We start from the raw sequence: 21,984 nt of genomic DNA on the forward strand, positions 1-21,984 counted from the left end.
ACCCTCCTTATCACTTTTCACCAAGAGACGCGCTCTCTATGCAGGACGACAATCGTGATTCCATTCCGCGGATGCTATGCGTACGCTGTTTTCGCGTAACTGATATTGAAAAAATATGGCTCCCTCCGCATACCCAGAAACCTTTGCGGCATCTCGGCGGCTGCCTCTTGGTGGCCGCTTGCTCCAATCTTACGATACATCGTAAAAACGTTGACCCAAGATCGCACTGCCATCTATGTTCTTCTTCTTGAACCCCCCTTCCCTCCCACAAACTACCTTAAAACGTAATACCACGTGACATGTACCGCTAAAATTCAACCACGAATAATTCCGACTAATATTATTATTCTTGTGTAATCAAAAACTACTATGAAATTCAAACTTTCGTATATATACTCGTGTATGTATATGATATACTAGCGGTACTTTATGGAATTCGTTAATTCGTGAAATGACTAGATAAGTCCTGATATAACTATACTAACAAGTTTACGTATGAAAGAAGATAGAATTATTCTTTAACTACTTAATATATGAATTTATAAGAAGCGAGTAGTTAAGATATGAAATTGAAATTTGATTCGTAAATTAAATTCGATAGAACAGCACATTGTTTTTTAAAATTGTTGTAGAGAAAAAATTAGATTTTAAAGATGAATCAAATTTCAATCTCATACTTCAATTATTCACCTCTTGTAAATTCATATATATATAACCCACGACTTAACTGAATTATATAATTTAACGCTGATATATAAACATATAAGATTGATTAGAATTATTTCAAAGGTTTTTAGGGAAAATTAGGTAATGAGTGTATAGCAAACACAAACAAAGTTGTCACTTATACTTTATGCTTCGTCCAATTTATTCAGATGCTTCAAAAAATGACTAATCACCAATTTGTCTATAATAAATAAGGTTACAAGAAATATACGACTATTCGTTTGCAAATCGTTATAGTTATAGCTTACTGTAGTAGACGACCGTGAAGTGATAAACATATATTTTTTGCATATGATTAAATTATGCGAATGTATTTAAACTGTACTTCTTAACTTCCTTCCTCGATTATGCTAATTGTGGAAAAGACATGACTGTAGAGTACGCAGCAAAAATCGCTGCGCGATCGGACAAAAATAGTCGATCAATGTCTTTTTACTTCTTTTTTTTCTTCTTCTTCTTTCCTTCGATACCGTCAATGTTGAAAACATAATTATCGAACAAACAAAACTGAAAAAGAAATTCTTTATCTGCAACTCGATCTTCATAATAAAATCAGCGACACTAAACGCGCACGTTGTTCTTTCACTTATAAATCATACACAGATAAACCAACACGTCTCCGTGCACATTTTTATCTTCATTTTTTTTCTCTCTAATTATACTGATTATGGATTAGACGAGAAAAAGGTTTAAATAATACCATTTCATACGATGCACACACCGATGAGTCAAAAATCTCGACTCACCTTTTAAAACCAATTGTATTTTTTTAATATCCATCAAAAAAAAAAATACTTCAGGTATTCTGCTTCCTAAGTGTTGATTATTCTTATAAACATACGATATTAGAAACGATGTCACGATATTACACAAATAAAAGTTTTGCGAAACACGCGCAATTGTCCATACATACAGGAACGTGATTCATTGCTGTCTTTCTCCCCCTCTGATTCTTTTTCTTTCTTTCCATTTTTTTTCTTTCACTTTCTCTCTTCTTCGCAACTTTTTATTCTTCTTAGATCACGAGTTTTCTCGGAGACGCATAAATTGAAATACTATTTATATGGAATAATGTCCATTATTATTATAATTATAATTATTATTAATATTATTATTATAATTATTAATATTAATATTGTTATTATTATTATAAGCTGTTTTTTTCGGATTCCTAATGCCACATTTTCAATGTTACCGCATCTAGCGATAAACTTTACTATGACGACACTTTATTATTTTGTATCGAGACAGAGATAATTACAAATAGATAAAACCCATTAATATTGAACTAAATTAATGACAATAAACGGATTTTACATATTTTAAGACAAATCATTTATATATATATATATATATATATATATATATATAATCATCGACATGCGGTCTTAATAAGATAATTACGCTTACCACCGCTAACTAAATAAGAATCATCAAGTCCGATTGCAGAAAAAAACCGATTCAAAGATTACTATGAAGTTAGATGTTAGACCTCACAAATTACATATTAATTGATAACTAATCTTAACGTGACGTTATGCTGAATCACACATTATTATTTACTTTCTTTTATCGTTCCATTTAGTGATAAGTATACTTCATTAGCAATTACCTACAGTAAGCATTTACTACCGGATTCGAGTTGGCATTGTCTTCCAAAATGTACAATGCTTTGATATTTATAGGATGACGGATAAGTAAAATATTGAATGTACCTTGATGACACGCTCACATCAGTCCATGAGAGATTTTTGTTGTTTTAGAAAGTTTTTTTCTCTTACAGGGCCGTAAGCGCATTCAAATATATTCAAGTTGTTATTTTTATTTTCATTTTTGATTCCTTTTTATTTAATTTTTTGGGGTTTTTCACTGCGGTCGAAGGATACTCTCATTTTTTAATATCCGTCGTCTTTTCTTTCCATTTTTATTTATGTATGACTCAGAATCGAAAGAATGGGACAAAAGTTTGAAATGAGAAAGTGGCCATGTTTATTAAGATCTGCGTAACTAAGCTTATTGCGTGGTACATTGGACCCGCGATGGACCTCCTTGATCTTCCTCATAAGCTGGTCGTTGGTCTCTCCGCCTGTGCTCAGCTTCAGGGTCCAAATCGGTAAGTACAACATCCTCGGCGCCATCCGGAATTAAAACTTCTTCCCTCGCTGGTAAACATTGCTCGAGAGTCGGAATAACAGTAGGATTGATAGATTTCGGAAAATTAACGACAAACTGAATGATAAGTTTGCCGTGCGTGAATGGATCCTTGTGAATTGGCATACCCTCGTTTAGAATACACTTAACATCACCGTGCTTCGTGACCATACCAGGAAGCATGGTGATAACCAAATCTCTACCATCCAAAGTACGAATAACTTTCTGAAAACCACAAAGTGCTTCCACCAATTGTAAATGCATTCGCATTATTAAGTCATGTCGTGATCGTCTAAAATTACAAACAAAAATAACATTATTAAATATCAAATAATCAAAAAATACACGACAAAAATAAAAGTAAAAATAACAATTAATAATTTCCTTACTTGAATACATCGTGTTCTTTTTCTTCTAAGAGAATAACAATATCGCCTGCTTCCAGCTCAGGCTCTTGATCTCCTTCACCATTAAAAACTATTTTTTGTCCGTCCATCATACCGGGATCAACATGTACCTCCAAAATTTTCCTGTCTCTCACAGTCTTCCTTCCCATACATTGCTTACAACGATCACGCGGATTAATGCGTTCACCCTGACCTTTACATTCAGAACACATTGTTTGCATGTGTTGTATCATCCCTGGCCCCAATTGTTGTATCTGGACCTGCATGCCACTTCCATGACATGATGTGCATTGTTCTACGGAGCCTTTTTTACCACCAATACCTACATACAAAATAGATCACAATGTTAGAAAAGATCAAATTAATAAAATAAATGTAATATGGCAATTTATCAATGAATATTTACCTTCGCATTTATCACAAATAACATTTTTTTGTAACGCTAGTTTACGAACAGTCCCATTATAAAGTTCTTCCAATGATACAGAGAGCTGATGTATAACATCTTGTCCTTTTCGTTCTCTCCTTCTTCCGCGTCCTCCGCCAAAAGCTCCACCAAAGAACATATCAAAGATATCCATTGGAGAAGAGAAACCATTTCCTCCCATTCCACCTTCTTTTAAAGCTTGCTCGCCACCTTGATCATAAATGCGTTTCTTCTCTGGATTTGATAATACTTCATAGGCTTGGGAAATTTGCTTAAACTGAAATATGATTAAAAATTACTAATTTTAACCACACATATTGTTGTTATTATATATTCTATGAAAATTTACTAATATTTAAATTATATTATTTGTATAACAGATAAGAAAAGTATAAAGAAATAGACAATAACCCTTTCTCCTTCATTAGGATTTTTATCCGGATGATATTTGAGTGCAAGTTTTCTGTACGCCTTCTTTAAATCCTCTGGAGAACAATCAGGCTTAACGCCCAAGACGTCATAAAAGGTAGTTTCTTTCACCATTTTGTCTGGATAATGTTCTTCGATATAGATACCAATAAGTATGAAGTATTACACAACTGTTCCTGCTAGAAAACAATTAAATAATATATTACAATGAATATTTCATACATTTATTAAACATATTCAAACATTTTTTCTTTCTCACAAAAAAATGATTATCATCATCTCAAACCACACACAAACGTTTAATTATTTAGTTATTTAATTATTAGTATAATATTAATGTCGGTATTTAAAAATCTATTCTGTAATCATTGATAAATTGAATAGAATTATTCATTTTTATCAAAACTTTACAAGATGATTTGCATAACTAATAGATTCAAGGAATTAATAATGTGATCTAATAAAAAAATCAATACAATTATTATGAAACATTAATACGTATTGCATCAGAGAGATGAGTAAGAATTTAAAAATCATCACCTTGAGCTTAGAATTTCATAAACTAATACAATAGTTAAATAACAATAACATTGAATAAGCAGTCAAGGAAATCTTTAATAAACACTTGGTATCATCTTGAAAGTAATCAAACAGGTTTCCGAATTCTAACCTTACAGTTTCTACTAAAAAAAATAAATTATAGAATTTAAAAATACGAAGAAATTAGAATAAACGATAATGAATGTATCATATATGTCGACTAACAAAATAATTTCAAATTAATAGCTTTTTTCGTAATCTATAATGAAGGAAATATATTTAAGTTGTTGGCGTAATTTCTAGGTTTCATAATCCGATAAAATAGAAAAAGACTAAAAAAAAAGTAAAACAGCACAATAAATTAACGTAGTTTAATAAGAGGACGACACGTCAAACGTATCTTCAATGAACATAGTGTCATCGTTGATAATAAAGATAAAATAAAAAAGAATAAATATCACTTATAATGTATGATTTTCTTACTGCCAATAGAAGTATCTAGCAACTACATGCCGTCCATGTGGACGATCTAACAGATCTGATTTCAAAATGGCGACCGAGGAAGACTTACACGATATAAAATAATAAAATAACGCAGAGAAAGGAATTTTAAGATGCTCCTGATAAAAAAAATCGGGGTAACAAGTAATCCAATTTTTCAAATATATGAACAATAGTAAATAATTATGACATTACGTTTTCTAGATCTTTCCTTTAGCACGAACGTTTCATAAAGCAACGAACCAACGAAGGCACTAATGGGCAACGTGAAGGAAGCAACGCTTCGTTCCGAAAGACCAAAAGAGCGAGTGAGCGAGTGAGAGAGAAAGAGAGAGAAAAAAGAGAGAGAGAGAGAACATAAAAGAAAGACAAAGAAACACAAAAGTCTCATATGTTATATCCCAATAGAGAAGTAAAAGATTGAAAAAAATTCATGTGAACTTAACGTTAAATCATCTGATTTTTAATTTAATAAAAACCATTTAATATCATTCGAGTAAAATAACGATTCCTACGATTAGACACGCAAGCGCGCATGCGATCAGTCATATGCACGAACTGTACCGACGATTCGCAAATTCGTTCGATACTTGATTTGACGTAGAGAGAGAAGACTCTCGTCGCAAGTAAAATCCACCATTTTTCGACGAACTCTTAGGGCGCTAGAGGCACGCTCGACCATTGAAATTCTATCGAGTTTAGCATTTTGAAAACTACGAATATTTTCATATGTTTTAACAATTTATATATGTTATATTTAAAAAAAGAAAGAAAAATAAATAACTTATCACATGATCCTCATACGATCAATCATGCTTTTCTATATTTTATTTATCTATCTGTCTATCTATCTCTTTTCCTCTCTCTTTCTCGTAGTACAAGTTCGAGAACCATTACGAAGCAATTTTACAAGAAGAAAAAATTATGTATGCGTATATTGACAAAGGAAAATACCGACCTTTAAAGATCCGTTTTCTATTCTTTTTACAAAAAATTTTGTTCTTTCCGTAGAAAAAAAAAAGTATATATGGTTAGCCTAATCGATCGCGTGAATTCGTACACGAACACTAGTTTTTGTACAGGATACGTAACAAACTAATAGGATATATCGTTTGATTTTCTTCTTACCTGCTTAAGCAGAAAAGTCGCTAAAGGAAGTATAACCGCAGTGAAAGACGTCCTCTCCGGCCGTGCAATAGACTTAAAGAAACTGTGGAAACGCGTAGCTCTCCCACCAATATCACTGTTCGGAACTGTTCTCGAAACTTCCTAGAAGAGTAATGAACGTCGCTAGTCGAGAGCCAATCAACGTCGTTTAACAATATCAGAAACGCCACTAACAATCTAGCGGTCTTTTACAGAACTATTTATGCGATTTTATTTTCTCTATCGATAACGTAGTTTAAAAAGGAACTATTCGATCGATTTAATGGGTTTATGTTCAAAGTTGTTTGACATTATCATTAAATTATTATTTATTATATGCATTTATTAGTTTGTACATTTAAAAGGCGATGCATTTGCAGTAATATTTTTTAGATTCTAATTATTTGGTAATATTAACCTATAATATTCATTATCATTTAATTTTTGTGGTATGTATTATATACTTAATATATCTATATTTACTAATGTTGTTTCTTATCATTAAAAATACTAAATGATGATATTTACAGATATAATGACTGGTACTAAAACTTACAGTACTTCTAATCCAGAAGAAGTGGATAAAAAAGAACAATATAATAGAAAATGGAATAAAGATAAAATACTTTTACGTACATTTGCTTTAATAACATGTATTAAAGCGTTGTTAATTCCTTGTTAGTAGGTAGTTTTGTTCAAATTAGGTTATAAATATTTAATTGATTTGTTTATATAATATTGTATATATCTAATTTATCATAAACTCTCATTTTCAGTTATTCCACAGATTTTGAAGTACATCGTAATTGGTTAGCTATAACGTATAGTTTACCTATTAGAGAATGGTATATTAATGCCAAATCTCAATGGACATTAGACTATCCACCACTTTTTGCATGGTTTGAATATGTCCTTAGTCAAGTGGCTCATTTATTTGATGAAAAGATGCTCAAAGTTGATAATTTAAACTATGCTTCGCCTATTACAATTTACTTCCAAAGAACTACAGTTATGGTCAGCGATCTTATGTTTGTGTATGGTATAAGAGAGTATGTATACTATATATTAAACCTAAAAGTAACTAATTAAAACATAAGTAACAAATGATATAATATTGTTATAGATTAGGCGAAGTATTTTATAAATCTTATAACAGTTACTGCGTTTTTATATTTCTGTCGTTATGCAATATAGGATTACTGATCGTGGACCATATACATTTTCAATATAATGGATTTCTATTAGGCTTTTTATTGTTGTCCATTGCTAATGTTTCAAGAATATGGAATCAGGTACATTATAAATAATATTATATCAATGTTAGACTATATATTAATAATAAAAAATATTTGCAGGCATCTATATTACAAGGAGCCGCTTGTTTTGCCATACTATTAAATCTTAAACATATTTATTTATATGTAGCACCAGCGTTTATAGTTTGGTTACTGAAATCATATTGTATGAGAAATGGTTGGTTTATTAAAAGAATTTTTATATTAGCAGCAATAGTTATCACTATATTAACACTGACATTTGGACCATTTATATATCAACTGCCACAAGTAAGAATGTGAACTATTTAGTTTATGTTTTTAGATGTACATATAAAAAATTTATTTGATATTGTTTTAAATTAATATGTTATGTAGATTATGTCTCGACTGTTCCCTTTTAAAAGAGGTTTAGTCCATGCATATTGGGCAGCAAATGGGTGGGCTTTATATGTTACCGCAGATAAGGTACTATCTGTTATTTGGAGATATTTAGGATGGATGGAAACAATTAAATCTGCGGTAATGACTGGAGGTTTAGTACAAGAAGAAATATTTCTTGTTTTACCTTCTCCTAAACCTATTATTACATTTATGCTTACTTTTGTAGGAATGCTTGTAAGTTCAGATTTAATATTCTTACAAAATCAAATATTCATTATTCAAAGTGAAAGTTTGTTCAATAATGAAATACATTTATAACGAAATTTTCCAGCCTGCCTTATACATCTTACTATGCAGAAAAAGTGCAGTTACTCCAACAAATTTTGTTAGATGCTTGGTCCTTTGTGCTTTAACGTCTTTCATATTTGGTTGGCACGTACACGAAAAAGCTATTTTGACTGCAATTATACCTTTATGGTAAACAAATTGTAATATTATTTTTATAGTAATTATACAAATTAAAATATGGAATTAAAAGCTAATATTTCTCTTTCAGTGTTCTTGCCACAGTGGATAATAATGATGCTCGCATTTACATAATACTAAGTAGTGCTGGACACACTTCACTTTTACCTCTGCTTTACCCGGACAATTTAACCCCTTTGAACATCTTATTATTATTATTACATATACTTTCGATTAACTTAATATTACAATATTTATTTAAGAAGTCTCTCTTATATTTACACGAATTTCTTTATGTAAGCTTACTTCCTCTGGTTGCTGCTTACGAATCAATACTACACAAATTCTTTTTTGGTGATAATCTACCGTTCTTACCCTTAGCTCTTATATCCATTTACTGCGCGATAGGTATCATTTATTCTTGGCTCTTTTACTATTACTATTTTATATATGAACATGAAAATAACAGGAAAAGAAGAACTAAAAAAGAATAAAAGAGAAGATAACAAAGAAAGTATATATAGACAAAAATTGTTATAATGAATTGAATGAAAATAATATTTTACTATATATTTTTTCTATAAAATTTTATATAATTATATACCTCTTTCCAATCCTTTAAAAATTTTAATTGATTATTTTATGAAACTAATAATAATTAGTTAATGAGAGAGTAACAAGTGAATTAAACAAAGACGAAAATAATGTACAGAAAAATCATATATATTATATTATTTAAATGTTTTTTAATAGTAGAATCAATTTAATATCGATTAAAGTAAAAATAATGCAAAGTACATTTGTATAAAAATTATATATCTATTAACATACTTTAAATATTAAATAATTTCGATTTAATATTCTATTAGACGAAAATTTTATCTTCAAAGTCATCACTGCGCAGGAACGTTAAAAAAATCTGATTAATATTATATTTGTATTCCCTTCATTTTATTTATAGAAACTAATTATTTTATAATGTTTTTTAATAAGTTTGTAAATAGAGGAAATCATTTATAAACAAGTACTGGGAGTCTTAGTTCATAAGTACTGTAGAAATGAACTCGCGTGTATAGATATGTGTGTGTGTGCATTTTGGTTTTTGAATAAAATAAGATACAATATATAAGTATTTATTATAATTATTATTTTATACATAATAATTGTCAAATTATTTAAAAAAGAAATAATCCAAAAATCTGAACACCATTTTACACAGCACACATGCAGACAATAGGCTAGTGTGGAAGCCAAATATACACCAATCTTGCATGGATATGTAAATCGGTAATGGAGATAGAAGCTTATATTTTACCACAAGTTTCAAAGGGCGCCGCTATATAATTTTTCACGAATATTATTTAAAACAACGTTTACGGCGTTTAATGTACCAGGCACAATTCTTAATCAATTTTGATGATCAAAATCTCATTTAAAAGATGAAGGTTCAAATGTTTAAATAGTTAATTTCAATTATTAAACAAAATTTATTTTTACGCATAAACAATTCTTGAAAAAACAATTTGTTTTTAATTTTTTTTTCTACAAAGAATAATGCTTTTAAATTATGTAATTAGAAAATCTGACTTTTAATTTGTATTTTAGTAATATTTATTACGATAATAAATAATTTACCATATTTTTTAGATGCATGCATATAATTGTGTATGCATAATTTGTAATATACGTGGAATAATTTTCTATTTTAATAAAATATAAAGAAAAATAACTCATATTTATATAAATTTACATCGTTATTATCAATTTAATATAGTTGTGTATATCATTAAAATATGATTGATTAAAATTATATTAACTTCGTATATCTTAAACTGACATCGAGAAGTATAATTTAATAAAAATTTTACATTTAACAATTATGTGACGTATTTATTTAGATAAATTTATTTCTTTAATATCACGCGCACTTGTCATAAAAAATGCTATTATATTTATACGTTTTACATCAAACAAGATTTGATGTAATTCTTCTTTCTTTTTGTTTCGAAAATTAATATTTTTAGTAAATTTTAATAACACATTTACATATAAATTGAATAAGTAAAGAACTTTGTAATGATTTACCCTTTATTTTTTTTTATCTTTGCATATTTCTTTGAAGAATGGACAAATTGTACTATTTTGAAAACATATATAATAACAGCTGTAAAAAAATAAATTCAATATATTCTATTATATTGGGGTATAAGAAATTAATAGTAAGAACAATTGAATAGACCATTAAATGAAATAAAGCATAACATAAAATAATAAAGAAATTTGTACAATGGATGTTTTGCGCGTGTGTATGAGTAATATATGCAACGCACATGCTATACGTGTATATATACATATATTTTTTTTTAATGGCATGTTTTAGATAGTATTTTTTCAATGATATATTCGTTCAATTAAATAAGCATGTGCCATGTTTTTTTATGGAACAATCGGATACATACCACACGTGTGAGTTCATATATCTACGTGTATGTGTGACATACATAACTTAACTTTTAATACTGAATCACAGAACCCTGTTAAAGGGTAAACAATAAATTATATTCATACTTAACTTCATATGTTAATCTATTAGAGAATTTGTGCCTGTCTTTAAAAAGAAAAGATAAAGATTCGCCCAGTCTATTGAAATAGAACACGTCATTTAACTAAATCTTTATCCAAAATAATCAATTTTCTTTTCTCTTTTAAAGAATTGCCCCGAAATGATTTTGTTTATATCAAATAAATTATTCATAATAAATTGATTTAATATAATTTTCTTAAAATGTCATTTCTTAAATAATAATAATAATAATAATAATAATAATAATAATAATAATAATATAATTAAAGTTATAAGAGAAGTTATTACTACAGATATTACTTTCAAACGTTTTTTGCAATCATTTGACAATATTTAAACAAATATCGGTATTAATTTAGCTGATATATAAATTTTATATTCATTGCTAGAATTATGAAATAGCAGGTATCTCAAAATTGACACTAAGATTTTCGGACTGTGCTAGTTTAACAATAGTTGATAATTTAACTGCGACACGAGCAGCTTCATCGAGGTCATCGATTGGAACGATTTTTAATCCAGCATTTGCAATCAAAGCTTTAGCCTCATCAACGTTAGTTCCCTGTAATTATTCAAATTTATATTGTATGAACATAATTAAGATATTTTTAATGAAAACAAAAATAAAATATTAAAATGCAATACCTGTAATCGTACAACTACAGGAATTTTAAGACTAAGTTCTTTAGTTGCTGCTATGATACCCTCTGCGATAACATCGCATCTCATAATACCACCAAAGATATTAACTAAAAGAGCATGTACCTGTAAATTACAAAGGAATAGTATAACAAGTACTTAATTGAAAAAATAAAAAATAAAATAATTTTATTACGTAAAGATAGTATTAGTTTACTTTAGGATCAGAAGTGATGATTTTAAATGCCTCTTTTACAGCACTGGTAGTTGCGCCACCACCAACATCAAGAAAATTGGCCGGTTCACCTCCATGTAATTTAATAATATCCATAGTAGCCATAGCTAAACCAGCTCCATTAACCATACAACCAATATTTCCATCAAGCGCAATATAATTCAGGTCATATTTGGCCGCTTCTACTTCTTTAGTATCTTCCTGAGTCCAATCTCTCAATCCGAACAATGGTTTTTGTCTGAACTCAGCATTATCATCGAATCTGCATTTGCAATCTAACGCAAAATCTAAAATATCAAAATAATTTTATATTAACGTGATTAATAATAATAAAAAGAAGAATATGATGTTAAATATTACCAATAAAATAACTTACAATTTCCATTAATATCTTCAGCTAGAGGATTTACTTCTAAAAGAAGAGCATCCTTCTTAAGAAACATATCATAAAGATTCATGATTATTTTGGAAATATAATCTTTTACATTATCAAGACCAAGTTTTTTGACAATACGTTCTGCCTGTTCCTTAGTTATACCCTTGTTGACATCGACAGGTTCATACATTATAGCACCAGGATTTGTTGCAGCTACTTCCTCAATATTTACTCCACCTTGGCTTGATGCAATTATTACTGGACCCTGATTCGTAATTAGATTTAAATTGCTAATAGATATTTATACGTGTTGATATTTTTCAAACTCTAACTACTTACACCAAAAGCACGTTCCATCATTACTGCTAAGTAATATTCTTTACGTGGAAACATGCGTTGTGTTACCATCACTGCATTACATATTCTACCTGCTTCACCAGTTTGTTTTGTAATTAGTAATTTACCTAACATTTGACTCGCCAATGCTTTTGCTTCTTCTGGTCTATCAATAAAACAGAAATATTTGTAATTTGAAATTTATTAAAAGAAAAAACAGAAATGAATTTTTTTATGATATTACTAGAATTAAAAAATATTAAATAACTTACGTTTCGCACATCTTTACACCACTAATACTGGAATCTTTAAAATGACCTTTTCCTCTACCTCCTGCAAGTACTTGAGCTTTTAATACAATATCCTTCGTTTTCAAGTCGGCAGCAAGCTTTGCTGCTTCATCTGGCGTTTTTGCAACGCCAAATTTTGGAGTGGGTACACCAGCTTCATTAAGTAAACTATAACTAATATGTTCATGTACATTTAGATTCCTTACTGTTTGCTTTAAGTTACTTTTGCAGGCTAAGATCTGAAAAAAAAAATAAGAAAATTTAAAAACAAATATAATTAAAATATAATTAAAACATAAATATTAAACATAATAATAATAATAATTATTATTATTATTATTATTAAAAAATAATAAAGACACGTTAAACGTGTCATTTCTAATAAGATAAGATCCTTTCACATAAGATAAGTTATTGTAAAAATATTCATTAAAATATTTACGCTTTTAAGCTAATTGTAAGCTATAAACATATTATGCAACATTTAAATATAAATCCATAAGCAAAAGACAAGTGACATTGAACTACATTATTCTTTTGTGCATTACTTGGCACAGATCTTCTTTCATTGAGTACAAATAAAATTTTATTATTATTATATTATATTTATAAAATACTATATATGTAATTTTGTAAATATTCAACCCATGTCAATAACTATCATTATATATTATATATGCATATAAATCATATATATGTATTATAAATAAATAAAAATTAACTATATGGCGCATCAACAATTATATATAATGTATAAGAACGTGTAATGCAATATGTCAAAAAAAAAGAAAAGAAGAAAGAAAAAGTAATTACTCTGAAGTAATACGTAAAAATAATAAATGATTATCGATCGTGATACAATTATTAGAAATTTAAATTTTAAAAAGACAATGTAAAAAGAAAAATCAGCTGGGTGTAGAGGAAAAACCCTTGGACTATTATTCATTGGCATGTAATTCAATTACGTCTAATCAAATGCGCATAAAGCATGACCTCGATAATGAAAAGATAAAGGGAAGAATGCGGAAAATAGTGGAAGATAATTATATAACTGTCATTGTAAATTTTTTTAATAAAATCATATTTAATGTTAGAGTGACACCCTTGGCTTCGAATTGGTTGACCCTGGCGCCTAATTTAGCAGACTACACCACCTAATATGGAGGATCGTCTACTCTTTTACATACAATTTTTAGAATCTTAAGGAAAAATTAAAAAATCTATTAAAAGTCTAAATGCTGTTGAAGGTCCGCTATTTTTAGAAACGATAATAATCTATTATTTTTTCCTTTAACGTACCTTGGAACCATTTAATCGGGTAAGACACTCCGCGAGTGAGATCGTCCGAGACAACATTGTAGCCATCTTGGTTAAGTGTTGGCAATAGACTGCCACCAAATGCTGGCTTCGCCATCGTGTCCCCGCCTTTCTTGACGTTTCCTTCTCGACCATGACGTAAACCTATATGTATGTATAATGATCTATAGAAGGATATCGTAATATATTTGTTAATAATTCTATTTATTTACGAATAGACACTGATTACATTTACATAATAGTTCATTATTTTCTAGGTAAATAAAAAGACGAATTTTTAAATATAAATTTTAAATTTCAAGTAAAATGTCAATCACTCGGGTATTTTATTCTATTTTTACATTTACAATATACAATTTAATTTTAATACAAATTTTAATATTGTTTTTTTCTAATAAAATATGATATTGCATTCGTAATTTTTATTGCGATAAATAATTGTTAGAGTTTAATTTGTTATGCAGATATGTGTGTGTACGTGTATACAAAAAGCCTTTAAGAACTTTTTTTTATTCATCTAAATTAATCAACACTTTGCTACCTTATCTTTTATTTTAGTTGGTTTTGCTGTAAAGTTAACTTCTATATTCAAAGATTTTGCAAGATTCATAATAGTTGCAAATTTAGTTATCGCTAATCCTGCTTCTGCTAAATCCCCCATAAAAATAATCTTCAATTTTGAGTCGAATATTAATTTTTTTGCTTTCTCTACATTAGTTCCCTTGATAAAATAATTTAATTAATTATTTACATTCATCTAAGTTTTCTACTTTAATACATCATTTGTTATTACCTCCAACCTGACAATTATTGGAATTTTTGTTTGCAATTCTTTAATGGCTGCAATAATTCCTTCCGCGATAAGATCACATTTAACAATGCCACCAAATATATTAACAAAAATGGCTAAAACCTAGAAATAAAGAATTTGTATAGTTTTGTATATCTATTTATTATTGATTGTTTGTTATTTCATTCAAACGCAATAGATCATCGAATAAGATGTATCGTTCTTTTTCATACTTTTGGATCCGAAGTTATTATTCTGAATGCTTCTGTAATAGCTTCTTTTGAAGCGGAACCACCAACATCTAGAAAATTAGCTGGACTACCACCATGATAAGATATAAGATCCATTGTTGCCATTGCTAAACCTGCACCGTTTACCATGCAACCGATAGTCCCATCTAATTGGATATAATTTAACATAAATTTTTGTGCACGTATTTCATTAGGATTTTTTTGAGATTGATCTTCCAAATCAAATAATTTTTTTTGTCTAAAATACGAACTATCATCAAAATTACATTTGCAATCTAAAGCATAATCTGAAAAAAAATACTAAATTACATTTTAGTTATTGCACATTCCTTGAAACAAGTTAATCATTATTTACATTGACCACAAATATCTTCCGCAAGCGGATTAATTTCGATTAACAAAGCATCTGTCTCTACAAATAATTCATAAAGATTACAAATAATATTCGTCACCACATCTTTGCCTTGTCCTTTAAGACCTAATTTCTGAATAATACATTCTATCAGATCATTTGTTATGCCTTTATTCATATTAATTGGTATATAAAGAACAGCTTCTGGATCAACGACAACAATTTCTTCAATATTTACTCCTCCTCGACTAGATGCTATCATAACAGCTCCCTAAGAATAACTTTTGTATGAATTAATAATAAATTAAAATAGAAAATTTAATTTATTTAAATAGTATTGTTACTTTCGATCGTTTATATTTAAATTTAACTTATTCTCTCTTAGACTTACATTGAAAGTACGCTCTAACATTATTGAAAGATAATATTCTTTCCTTGGAAACATGCGTGTTGTCACCATAACAGAATTACAAATTCTTCCAGCAACTCCCGTTTGTTTAGTAATCAATAAATTTCCAATCATTTTTTCCGATACCTGTTTTACTTGTTCTGGACTGAATATAATAAAAAAATTATAGCAGAATAAGATAGTGTAATATTATTTTTAATTATTTAAATATTTCTCTATTATAATTGAAGAAAAATACTTACGATTCACACATAACAACACCACCGATAGTAGTATTTTGAAAATGACCTTTTCCTCTACCACCAGTAAGTACTTGCGCTTTTACTACCAAATCATTAGATTTTAAATCGGCAGCTATTTTAGCAGCTTCATCAGGTGATCTAGCCACTCCAAATGGTGGCGTTGGAATTCCAGCTTGTTTTAGGAGACTATATGCAATATTTTCATGAAGATTCAAATATCTTAATTGTTCTTTTATTATTGGCTGTTTTTTTCTTAGAAGCTAAAAAAATTAATTATTTTTATAAATAAAACAACCTAAATATGACTAAATGTAAAGAAATCTGTGATAAATGTATTTTTACTTTTGTTAAATAATAATAGAATAATATATTGATATTGTTATAAAAAATAATTTACCTGATTGCAGAAATTAAAAATTTGCCGTCTTATTAATAATAATGATGATGACGACGGCAGTGACATGATTATCAATTATTATTAAAATAGTATCACTTCATTAAATTTATATTAAGATTCACCAAAATAATTTGCTTATGTAAGAAATAAAATATAAGTCAATATTTATAAAAATTTAATTAATGATATTCTATGATTTATAAAATAATTAAACATTTTTCTTATGTATTTTTATCCATCTATCTCTTATCACACTTTCAAGTTACTCGTATAAATATATTCTTTGTTTGCATCACAAAAATAACAAGTCATAGTAGGCAATGATTACTGAAACGTACGACGCATGTATATATTAATGTATCTTGGTTTTATTTTAAATGATAAATACACTGTTCAAGCAGTGTAATTAATAAGGTCAGAGAACAGACATATATGTAAAAAATATAATCATGCGGAGAAGGTAAAAATAGATTATAGACTTTTGGACTTTATAATCTATTTTTTTGGACATTCATCTTACTGTCTCTGTTACATATGCATGTCTTACTTTCGTACATAATTTAGTAGTAATAGAAAAACTAATGTCAGCATTTAAGGAATTATGTTTAGAATTGTACGTATAAACCACTATTAAATAGAGTATTTAACATGTTTATTTTATTTAGTCAATTATTAATCAAACTATATATAATAACAAAATTCTTATTTAACTTATTTGTTTCTGCGTTACAGAAAATAGATTGTATAAATTAAAAAAAAAAACGAAAGAAAAAAGCAGATACATTTACAACTTATCAAGTATTTGCGAAAAAAAATTAATTTGCAAAATAATATAAATATGTATCTATAGAAATACACATCACTGTTATATAATAAAAGGCAAAATATCTATCTTATGTTTTTGTAGAAGAAAAAATGAAACTTTTTAATTTATCAAATTTTTCTTAGACATATACATATATACTACAATTATATATGCATATATATATATATATTATATATATATATATGTACATATATATTTATATATATATATAGGGGAAATTATGCTTAAATATATTACAGTAACAATTTTTTTTATAACAAATGCTATCATTTTTTTTATATCAAAAAGCATAATAAAAGATATGTTATCTGAGTAAAATAAAACTAAATGTAATAAAGTTAATATGAATAATTCTAAATCGATCTGATATCGATGTTATAGACATTTATTCAATATTAAAATGATGTTTATACTTCTAAGTTGCAAAAAACAGCACATCTCCCCATTAATAATTAAAACTGAAAATGTTATAACTCATGTGCACTGAATTTGCCAGTCTTTCATTCTGAATGTAAGATGAATCTGTTTTATTGCATTTAAAAACTAAATCTATCATTAAGGGTTCGTCCTGTGACACCAAGACTTGCCGATATACTATACATAATTTTACTAAAAGTACGATCATCTAAATCGGCTCCTGAATCAGACATAGGAACGTTACGTGTGCGTGAACGAGAACGTGATCTTGACCGTGAACGCTGTCGACCAAATACAGGAGATCTACCAATCTAAAATAAATATATAAATAATTGAAATAGTTTGAAATTTTTATAAATTCTTAATTCTACTAATTTTTAAGAGTGTATTTTTTTATACCATGTTTAAATTTTGTATCGTTTGTGTAATTGGTGAACGCCCTCTCAATAATTGTTGAAGACCACTCATGTTTCTTTCATTTCTGTTCTGTGCAAGACTTAAGGAATGTTCATGTGTATTTGGTGTATAATCATTACCTAAAGTGCACATGAAATTCACATTAGAAGGCGTGATTCGTGCAGAGCTGTAATATAAACATACATTTTATTAATTAAAATAATGGAACTTATTAATTAACTATTATTTGTACATAAATATAACAAATAAATAAATATTAATGAAATATTTTCTTACTTCATTCTCATAAGTTTCTGTTCATATTGAGATCTTCTTTGAGCACGTGCAATTTGATCAGAACGTAAACCACCAGTTGTAAATCTTCTTTGAGAAGTTAAAATTTGTTGACGCCGTTCTAATGGTCTTTGCTGTAGTGAAAGTGGTGATTTTCCTGCTTGCAACATCTAATAAGATATATTTTTACTTATTATAAAGTACTATTTAAAATAAAACCATTTTGTGAGAAATAAATGAATAGAATACTTAATATAATAACTCACTCTAAATTGATTTTGAAAGTTAAGTCGATTTTGCCTTTGGAGGAGAAGTTGCTTCGCTCTTTTAACATGATTTCGATATGCAATTTGTGCTGGGCTTTGATATCCTAATCGATTGTGAACAGAAGTTGGATCTCTGACACTACCCACACTATTTGCTCTTTTCAGTGTTGTTTTATTAGCAGTAAAAAATCCAGCTTTCGTAACAGTCAAATTTGTTCTACTTCGACTACGTGTTAAACCATAACGATTTCCACGACCACGTCGTACATTTACATTTCCTCTTACGTTAGCTTTCTGATTTAATGTTAGTATATTTTGTGAAGCAACTCCACCGTTTTTGATAAAACGTTTTTTAGTAAAACTACCACGAATATTAGCATTTTGACCACGCTGCCATTTCTGTTCTTTCTTCAATGTGCCAATATTACGTTTATTAGTTCTTGCACCTCGACCTCTAAGTCCATTTCGTCCTCGTGCATTATTCCCTCGATTGCGTTTAGGACCACCCTTTCCATTAGTTGTATTAGCCTTTTTCTTTTTTCCTTTTTCTCCATCTTTATGATCTCATCTTAAAAGGAAGAAAATTCACAAGTTTTAGTGAGCATACAATTCTGGCTGCAGAATTAAAATTTTGTTGTTCTATTTTTATTTTTAACTAGACAAAATTTCCAGTTAAAATTCCAGTTAAAAATTCCTAAAGAATGATGTGAGATAACGAGCTATTTCTTTCCTTTTTTTGTAAGAATGATCACTTCATTTGCATTTATTTATAATTGTGACTACAAACTTCTAATTATGACTACAAGTTTTGAAAAATCTATTTCTCATATATTCAGTATAACTCTAATTTTTCATCATTAATCTATCCATAAATTTGAATCATTACAAATAGATAAATTAAAAAAAAAAAAAGAGAAAAATTTTTAATAAAAATTTGTTTAAGATATATCTCTTTGCATATCTAAAAGTAAAAAATGAAGAAACTATAGGTGCAACTTTTTTCATCTCTTTTAAAATAACACAGCCACGATAATAAATATTTCTGATCCATGTCCAGCATATGATGGGAAGTTTTAGCGATCCAAGTAATCTCTTCTTTTTTTCTATCCTTCTTTCTTTATCTACTGATATTATCTTTCTTTCAAGATTTATATATATATATATATATATCATAATTTAATTTCGATTTATAATATTGTTTTCCCAATATTGAACTCTTCAATGTAGTCATTTCTTCGTAAATAATTTATATTGGTTTATTTCCAATTGATTCGTTCCATAATATATAACTTCAAACAATTTTCAAGACACGCATGATGGTTTATTTGTTTCCCAGAAAAAATGATTCCACCCATTGATTCGTTTCAGATCTTTTAAATTGTTTATATATTTTCAATAAATACTTAGGACTCAGTTGCATAGTATTTCATTCTTACTTTTGTTCCAGAGATGTATCAGCCTTATGTGAAGGCTATTTAACATCTCTATAATGCATGGTTTTAAATTCATATAGTGTTTGTATACTGTAGTTTATTTTTTCACTTTTCTATTGTGATTACTTTCTCTTTCTTTCTTCATCTATCTCGGGAACTGGACAACGTTTGACACTTCTTTTTTTATGATAAATTATCTTTACACCAAGATACACTCTTATTAAGAAACATACAATTTTGGTATGTAGATTTGAATTTTATTCATTGCCCATGTTATTATGTGATATTAAAGAACACAGACACTTTTTATATGGAATAATATTACTATAAATGATAATATAACAAAATGCTTAGATATTCATATTAGTTATTAATAACTATGTTGTAAAAACCACTATACAGATATTGTATTTTTTTTTACAAGCAAAGTTGACGAGACCTTTTCTATTTATTTTTTTAATTTTTAATTTAGTTTTTTGAATTCAAAATATATCATATCCTTTAGAGACCCTGTTGGTTATATTATATTATATTATTATTATATTATTATTATATTATATTATATTAATGTTGTAAAATTTCGTGCTATTTGGATACTCAAAAAAACTATAGAATTTGTAATGTCTTCTTTCTTCTGGTCGCAAAAGATTGCAAAGAAGTTAATATAATACTTCAGTGATGAATTCTGTGCCACTTCAATCGTGCATCAATTAAAATTGGATAGATATTGTAGAGATAAAAATATCTTATTACAGGGTCTTCCAATTTTACGTTAATTTCGATATTGATGATAATTCGTTGATGGATAGATTCTTTGTCTTTGTTAAATCATTGCAATTAGTATTCATCGAATAGTTGATGGTTTATGTTTTGTATTTTTAATATACCTCCGTGTGTACGACCTTCGTAGAAAATGACCATATTTGACATCTTGTGTGTCAATAGTTAAACTATGCTCCTGGTTAGAAGTGATAATTCAAAATAATAGCAGATATAGAATATCCACGAAAATAGAATATTTTTATTTTTTTATTACGCAAACACGATAGAAAATTTCTTTTTATAGAGGCTGAGTCATTCGTGCATTCTCGGTGAGTTGCCCAGTCAAGATCAAAAATGATCTGATTTCACTCTATCTCACACCTTTCTGTTGCGCAATGTTTCCCCAGTATCGGATTAAATAATTATAAGTCATATCATTTAATGCAAAAAGAATCTATCAGCTTCGTGTTCGCTCAGAAATTGTTTTGTTCTCGTAGAGTTGTATATATTTTTTATTATTATTATTATTATTCAACTTAGCGCTCGATTCGAAAGGAATGGAAAGAAACATTACGTAGTTATTACGTCTGAGAAATTTCACCGCCATTTTGTGTAGTGCAAAGGAAAGAATGCAGCCATAGGCTCACCCAGGAATATCAGCAAAATCTGTAGATTTTCGGGACTCAAGCCACTTACCGAGCGACATATTAACTTTTGCATCAATTTCTGACATTATCGATGTATTCTTTGCTCTCTTATTATATTTATTTCACGGTAGCTCGCGAACAACAGTTTCAAACGTACCTAACCAATGTAAAGTTTTTTACAATACCAAACTTGCACAAAGCATTCGTAAGACTGCCATTAACAATAGAATGTCGATATGTGTAATTGCTTGCTTCCACCAGATAGCGCTATCACA

The 21,984-nt window shown here is 28.3% G+C and overlaps 5 protein-coding genes across 9 annotated transcripts; 1 reads left to right on the plus strand and 4 right to left on the minus strand.

Annotated features, from left to right (window-relative positions):
• Window positions 1-844: 844 nt before the first annotated feature.
• Window positions 845-6,465, minus strand: Droj2 (DnaJ heat shock protein family (Hsp40) member A4-like). 3 transcript variants are annotated; one of them, XM_015334926.2, is made up of 5 exons: window positions 6,310-6,465; window positions 4,123-4,319; window positions 3,691-3,988; window positions 3,267-3,606; window positions 845-3,169 (listed from the first exon to the last, which is right to left on the minus strand). In XM_015334926.2, exons 2-5 carry the CDS (start codon window positions 4,252-4,254, stop codon window positions 2,740-2,742), a joined length of 1,200 nt encoding a protein of 399 aa, XP_015190412.1. In that variant the 5' UTR covers window positions 4,255-4,319; window positions 6,310-6,465; the 3' UTR covers window positions 845-2,739. The 3 variants fall into 3 exon arrangements, with proteins under 3 accessions (XP_015190412.1, XP_015190413.1, XP_015190414.1); XM_015334927.2 differs by having other exon boundaries at window positions 4,123-4,316; window positions 6,310-6,446; XM_015334928.2 differs by lacking the exon at window positions 6,310-6,465 and adding an exon at window positions 5,377-5,397.
• A 132-nt stretch (window positions 6,466-6,597) lies between these two features.
• On the plus strand, window positions 6,598-9,036 carry xit (ALG6/ALG8 family glucosyltransferase xit). Of its 3 annotated transcripts, XM_015334925.2 has the most exons (8): window positions 6,598-6,776; window positions 6,858-7,008; window positions 7,104-7,376; window positions 7,451-7,619; window positions 7,683-7,892; window positions 7,980-8,219; window positions 8,317-8,462; window positions 8,542-9,036. In XM_015334925.2, the coding sequence occupies exons 2-8, from the start codon at window positions 6,863-6,865 to the stop codon at window positions 8,942-8,944; spliced, it is 1,587 nt and encodes a 528-aa protein (XP_015190411.1). In that variant the 5' UTR covers window positions 6,598-6,776; window positions 6,858-6,862; the 3' UTR covers window positions 8,945-9,036. The 3 variants fall into 3 exon arrangements, with proteins under 3 accessions (XP_015190411.1, XP_089027470.1, XP_089027471.1); XM_089171344.1 differs by lacking the exon at window positions 6,598-6,776 and having other exon boundaries at window positions 6,864-7,004; XM_089171345.1 differs by lacking the exon at window positions 6,598-6,776 and having other exon boundaries at window positions 6,873-7,012.
• A 531-nt stretch (window positions 9,037-9,567) lies between these two features.
• Window positions 9,568-14,370, minus strand: LOC107073100 (Succinyl-coenzyme A synthetase beta subunit, ADP-forming). The gene is made up of 7 exons (XM_015333554.2): window positions 14,210-14,370; window positions 12,893-13,149; window positions 12,624-12,786; window positions 12,285-12,549; window positions 11,891-12,195; window positions 11,680-11,799; window positions 9,568-11,596 (listed from the first exon to the last, which is right to left on the minus strand). The coding sequence occupies exons 1-7, from the start codon at window positions 14,360-14,362 to the stop codon at window positions 11,426-11,428; spliced, it is 1,434 nt and encodes a 477-aa protein (XP_015189040.2). The 5' UTR covers window positions 14,363-14,370; the 3' UTR covers window positions 9,568-11,425.
• Window positions 14,371-14,511: 141 nt separating this feature from the next.
• LOC107072325 (succinate--CoA ligase [ADP-forming] subunit beta, mitochondrial) lies at window positions 14,512-16,869 on the minus strand. Its single transcript, XM_089171346.1, has 7 exons — window positions 16,669-16,869; window positions 16,272-16,531; window positions 16,012-16,174; window positions 15,624-15,891; window positions 15,251-15,555; window positions 15,021-15,140; window positions 14,512-14,948 (listed from the first exon to the last, which is right to left on the minus strand). Exons 1-7 carry the CDS (start codon window positions 16,732-16,734, stop codon window positions 14,754-14,756), a joined length of 1,377 nt encoding a protein of 458 aa, XP_089027472.1. The 5' UTR covers window positions 16,735-16,869; the 3' UTR covers window positions 14,512-14,753.
• A 434-nt stretch (window positions 16,870-17,303) lies between these two features.
• On the minus strand, window positions 17,304-21,925 carry LOC107073106 (uncharacterized). The gene is given in 6 exon segments (XM_015333584.2): window positions 17,304-18,222; window positions 18,311-18,494; window positions 18,605-18,771; window positions 18,868-19,409; window positions 19,412-19,435; window positions 21,759-21,925. Coding segments are annotated over 6 exon segments (1,146 nt in total). The 5' UTR covers window positions 21,796-21,925; the 3' UTR covers window positions 17,304-18,030.
• Window positions 21,926-21,984: the final 59 nt, after the last annotated feature.

The sequence above is a fragment of the Polistes dominula genome, unplaced genomic scaffold (genome assembly GCF_049000335.1).
Source record: "Polistes dominula isolate Pdom_NZ unplaced genomic scaffold, Pdom_raw_medaka contig_31, whole genome shotgun sequence".
Lineage (NCBI taxonomy): Eukaryota > Metazoa > Arthropoda > Insecta > Hymenoptera > Vespidae > Polistes > Polistes dominula.

Bases quoted from the DNA above. Each gene is read 5' to 3' on its own strand.
- LOC107073100 (XM_015333554.2), bottom strand. From the start codon at position 14,362: ATGGTCGAGAAGGAAACGTCAAGAAAGGCGGGGACACGATGGCGAAGC. The intron at 12,550-12,623 runs GTAAGTAGTTAG...ATTACGAATCAG, and splicing joins TGATGGAACGTGCTTTTGGT to GGTCCAGTAATAATTGCATC. The intron at 12,196-12,284 runs GTAAGTTATTTT...TTGATATTTTAG, and splicing joins TGAAGATATTAATGGAAATT to ATTTTGCGTTAGATTGCAAA.
- Droj2 (XM_015334926.2), bottom strand. From the start codon at position 4,254: ATGGTGAAAGAAACTACCTTTTATGACGTCTTGGGCGTTAAGCCTGAT. The intron at 3,989-4,122 runs GTTATTGTCTAT...ATCATATTTCAG, and splicing joins ATCCTAATGAAGGAGAAAGG to TTTAAGCAAATTTCCCAAGC. The intron at 3,170-3,266 runs GTAAGGAAATTA...TTGTAATTTTAG, and splicing joins AAAGAACACGATGTATTCAA to ACGATCACGACATGACTTAA.
- LOC107072325 (XM_089171346.1), bottom strand. From the start codon at position 16,734: ATGTCACTGCCGTCGTCATCATCATTATTATTAATAAGACGGCAAATT. The intron at 16,532-16,668 runs GTAAATTATTTT...TAATTTTTTTAG, and splicing joins TTTTTAATTTCTGCAATCAG to CTTCTAAGAAAAAAACAGCC. The intron at 15,892-16,011 runs GTAAGTCTAAGA...AGTTATTCTTAG, and splicing joins TGTTAGAGCGTACTTTCAAT to GGAGCTGTTATGATAGCATC.
- xit (XM_015334925.2), top strand. From the start codon at position 6,863: ATGACTGGTACTAAAACTTACAGTACTTCTAATCCAGAAGAAGTGGAT. The intron at 8,220-8,316 runs GTAAGTTCAGAT...GAAATTTTCCAG, and splicing joins TTACTTTTGTAGGAATGCTT to CCTGCCTTATACATCTTACT. The intron at 8,463-8,541 runs GTAAACAAATTG...TTTCTCTTTCAG, and splicing joins ACTGCAATTATACCTTTATG to TGTTCTTGCCACAGTGGATA.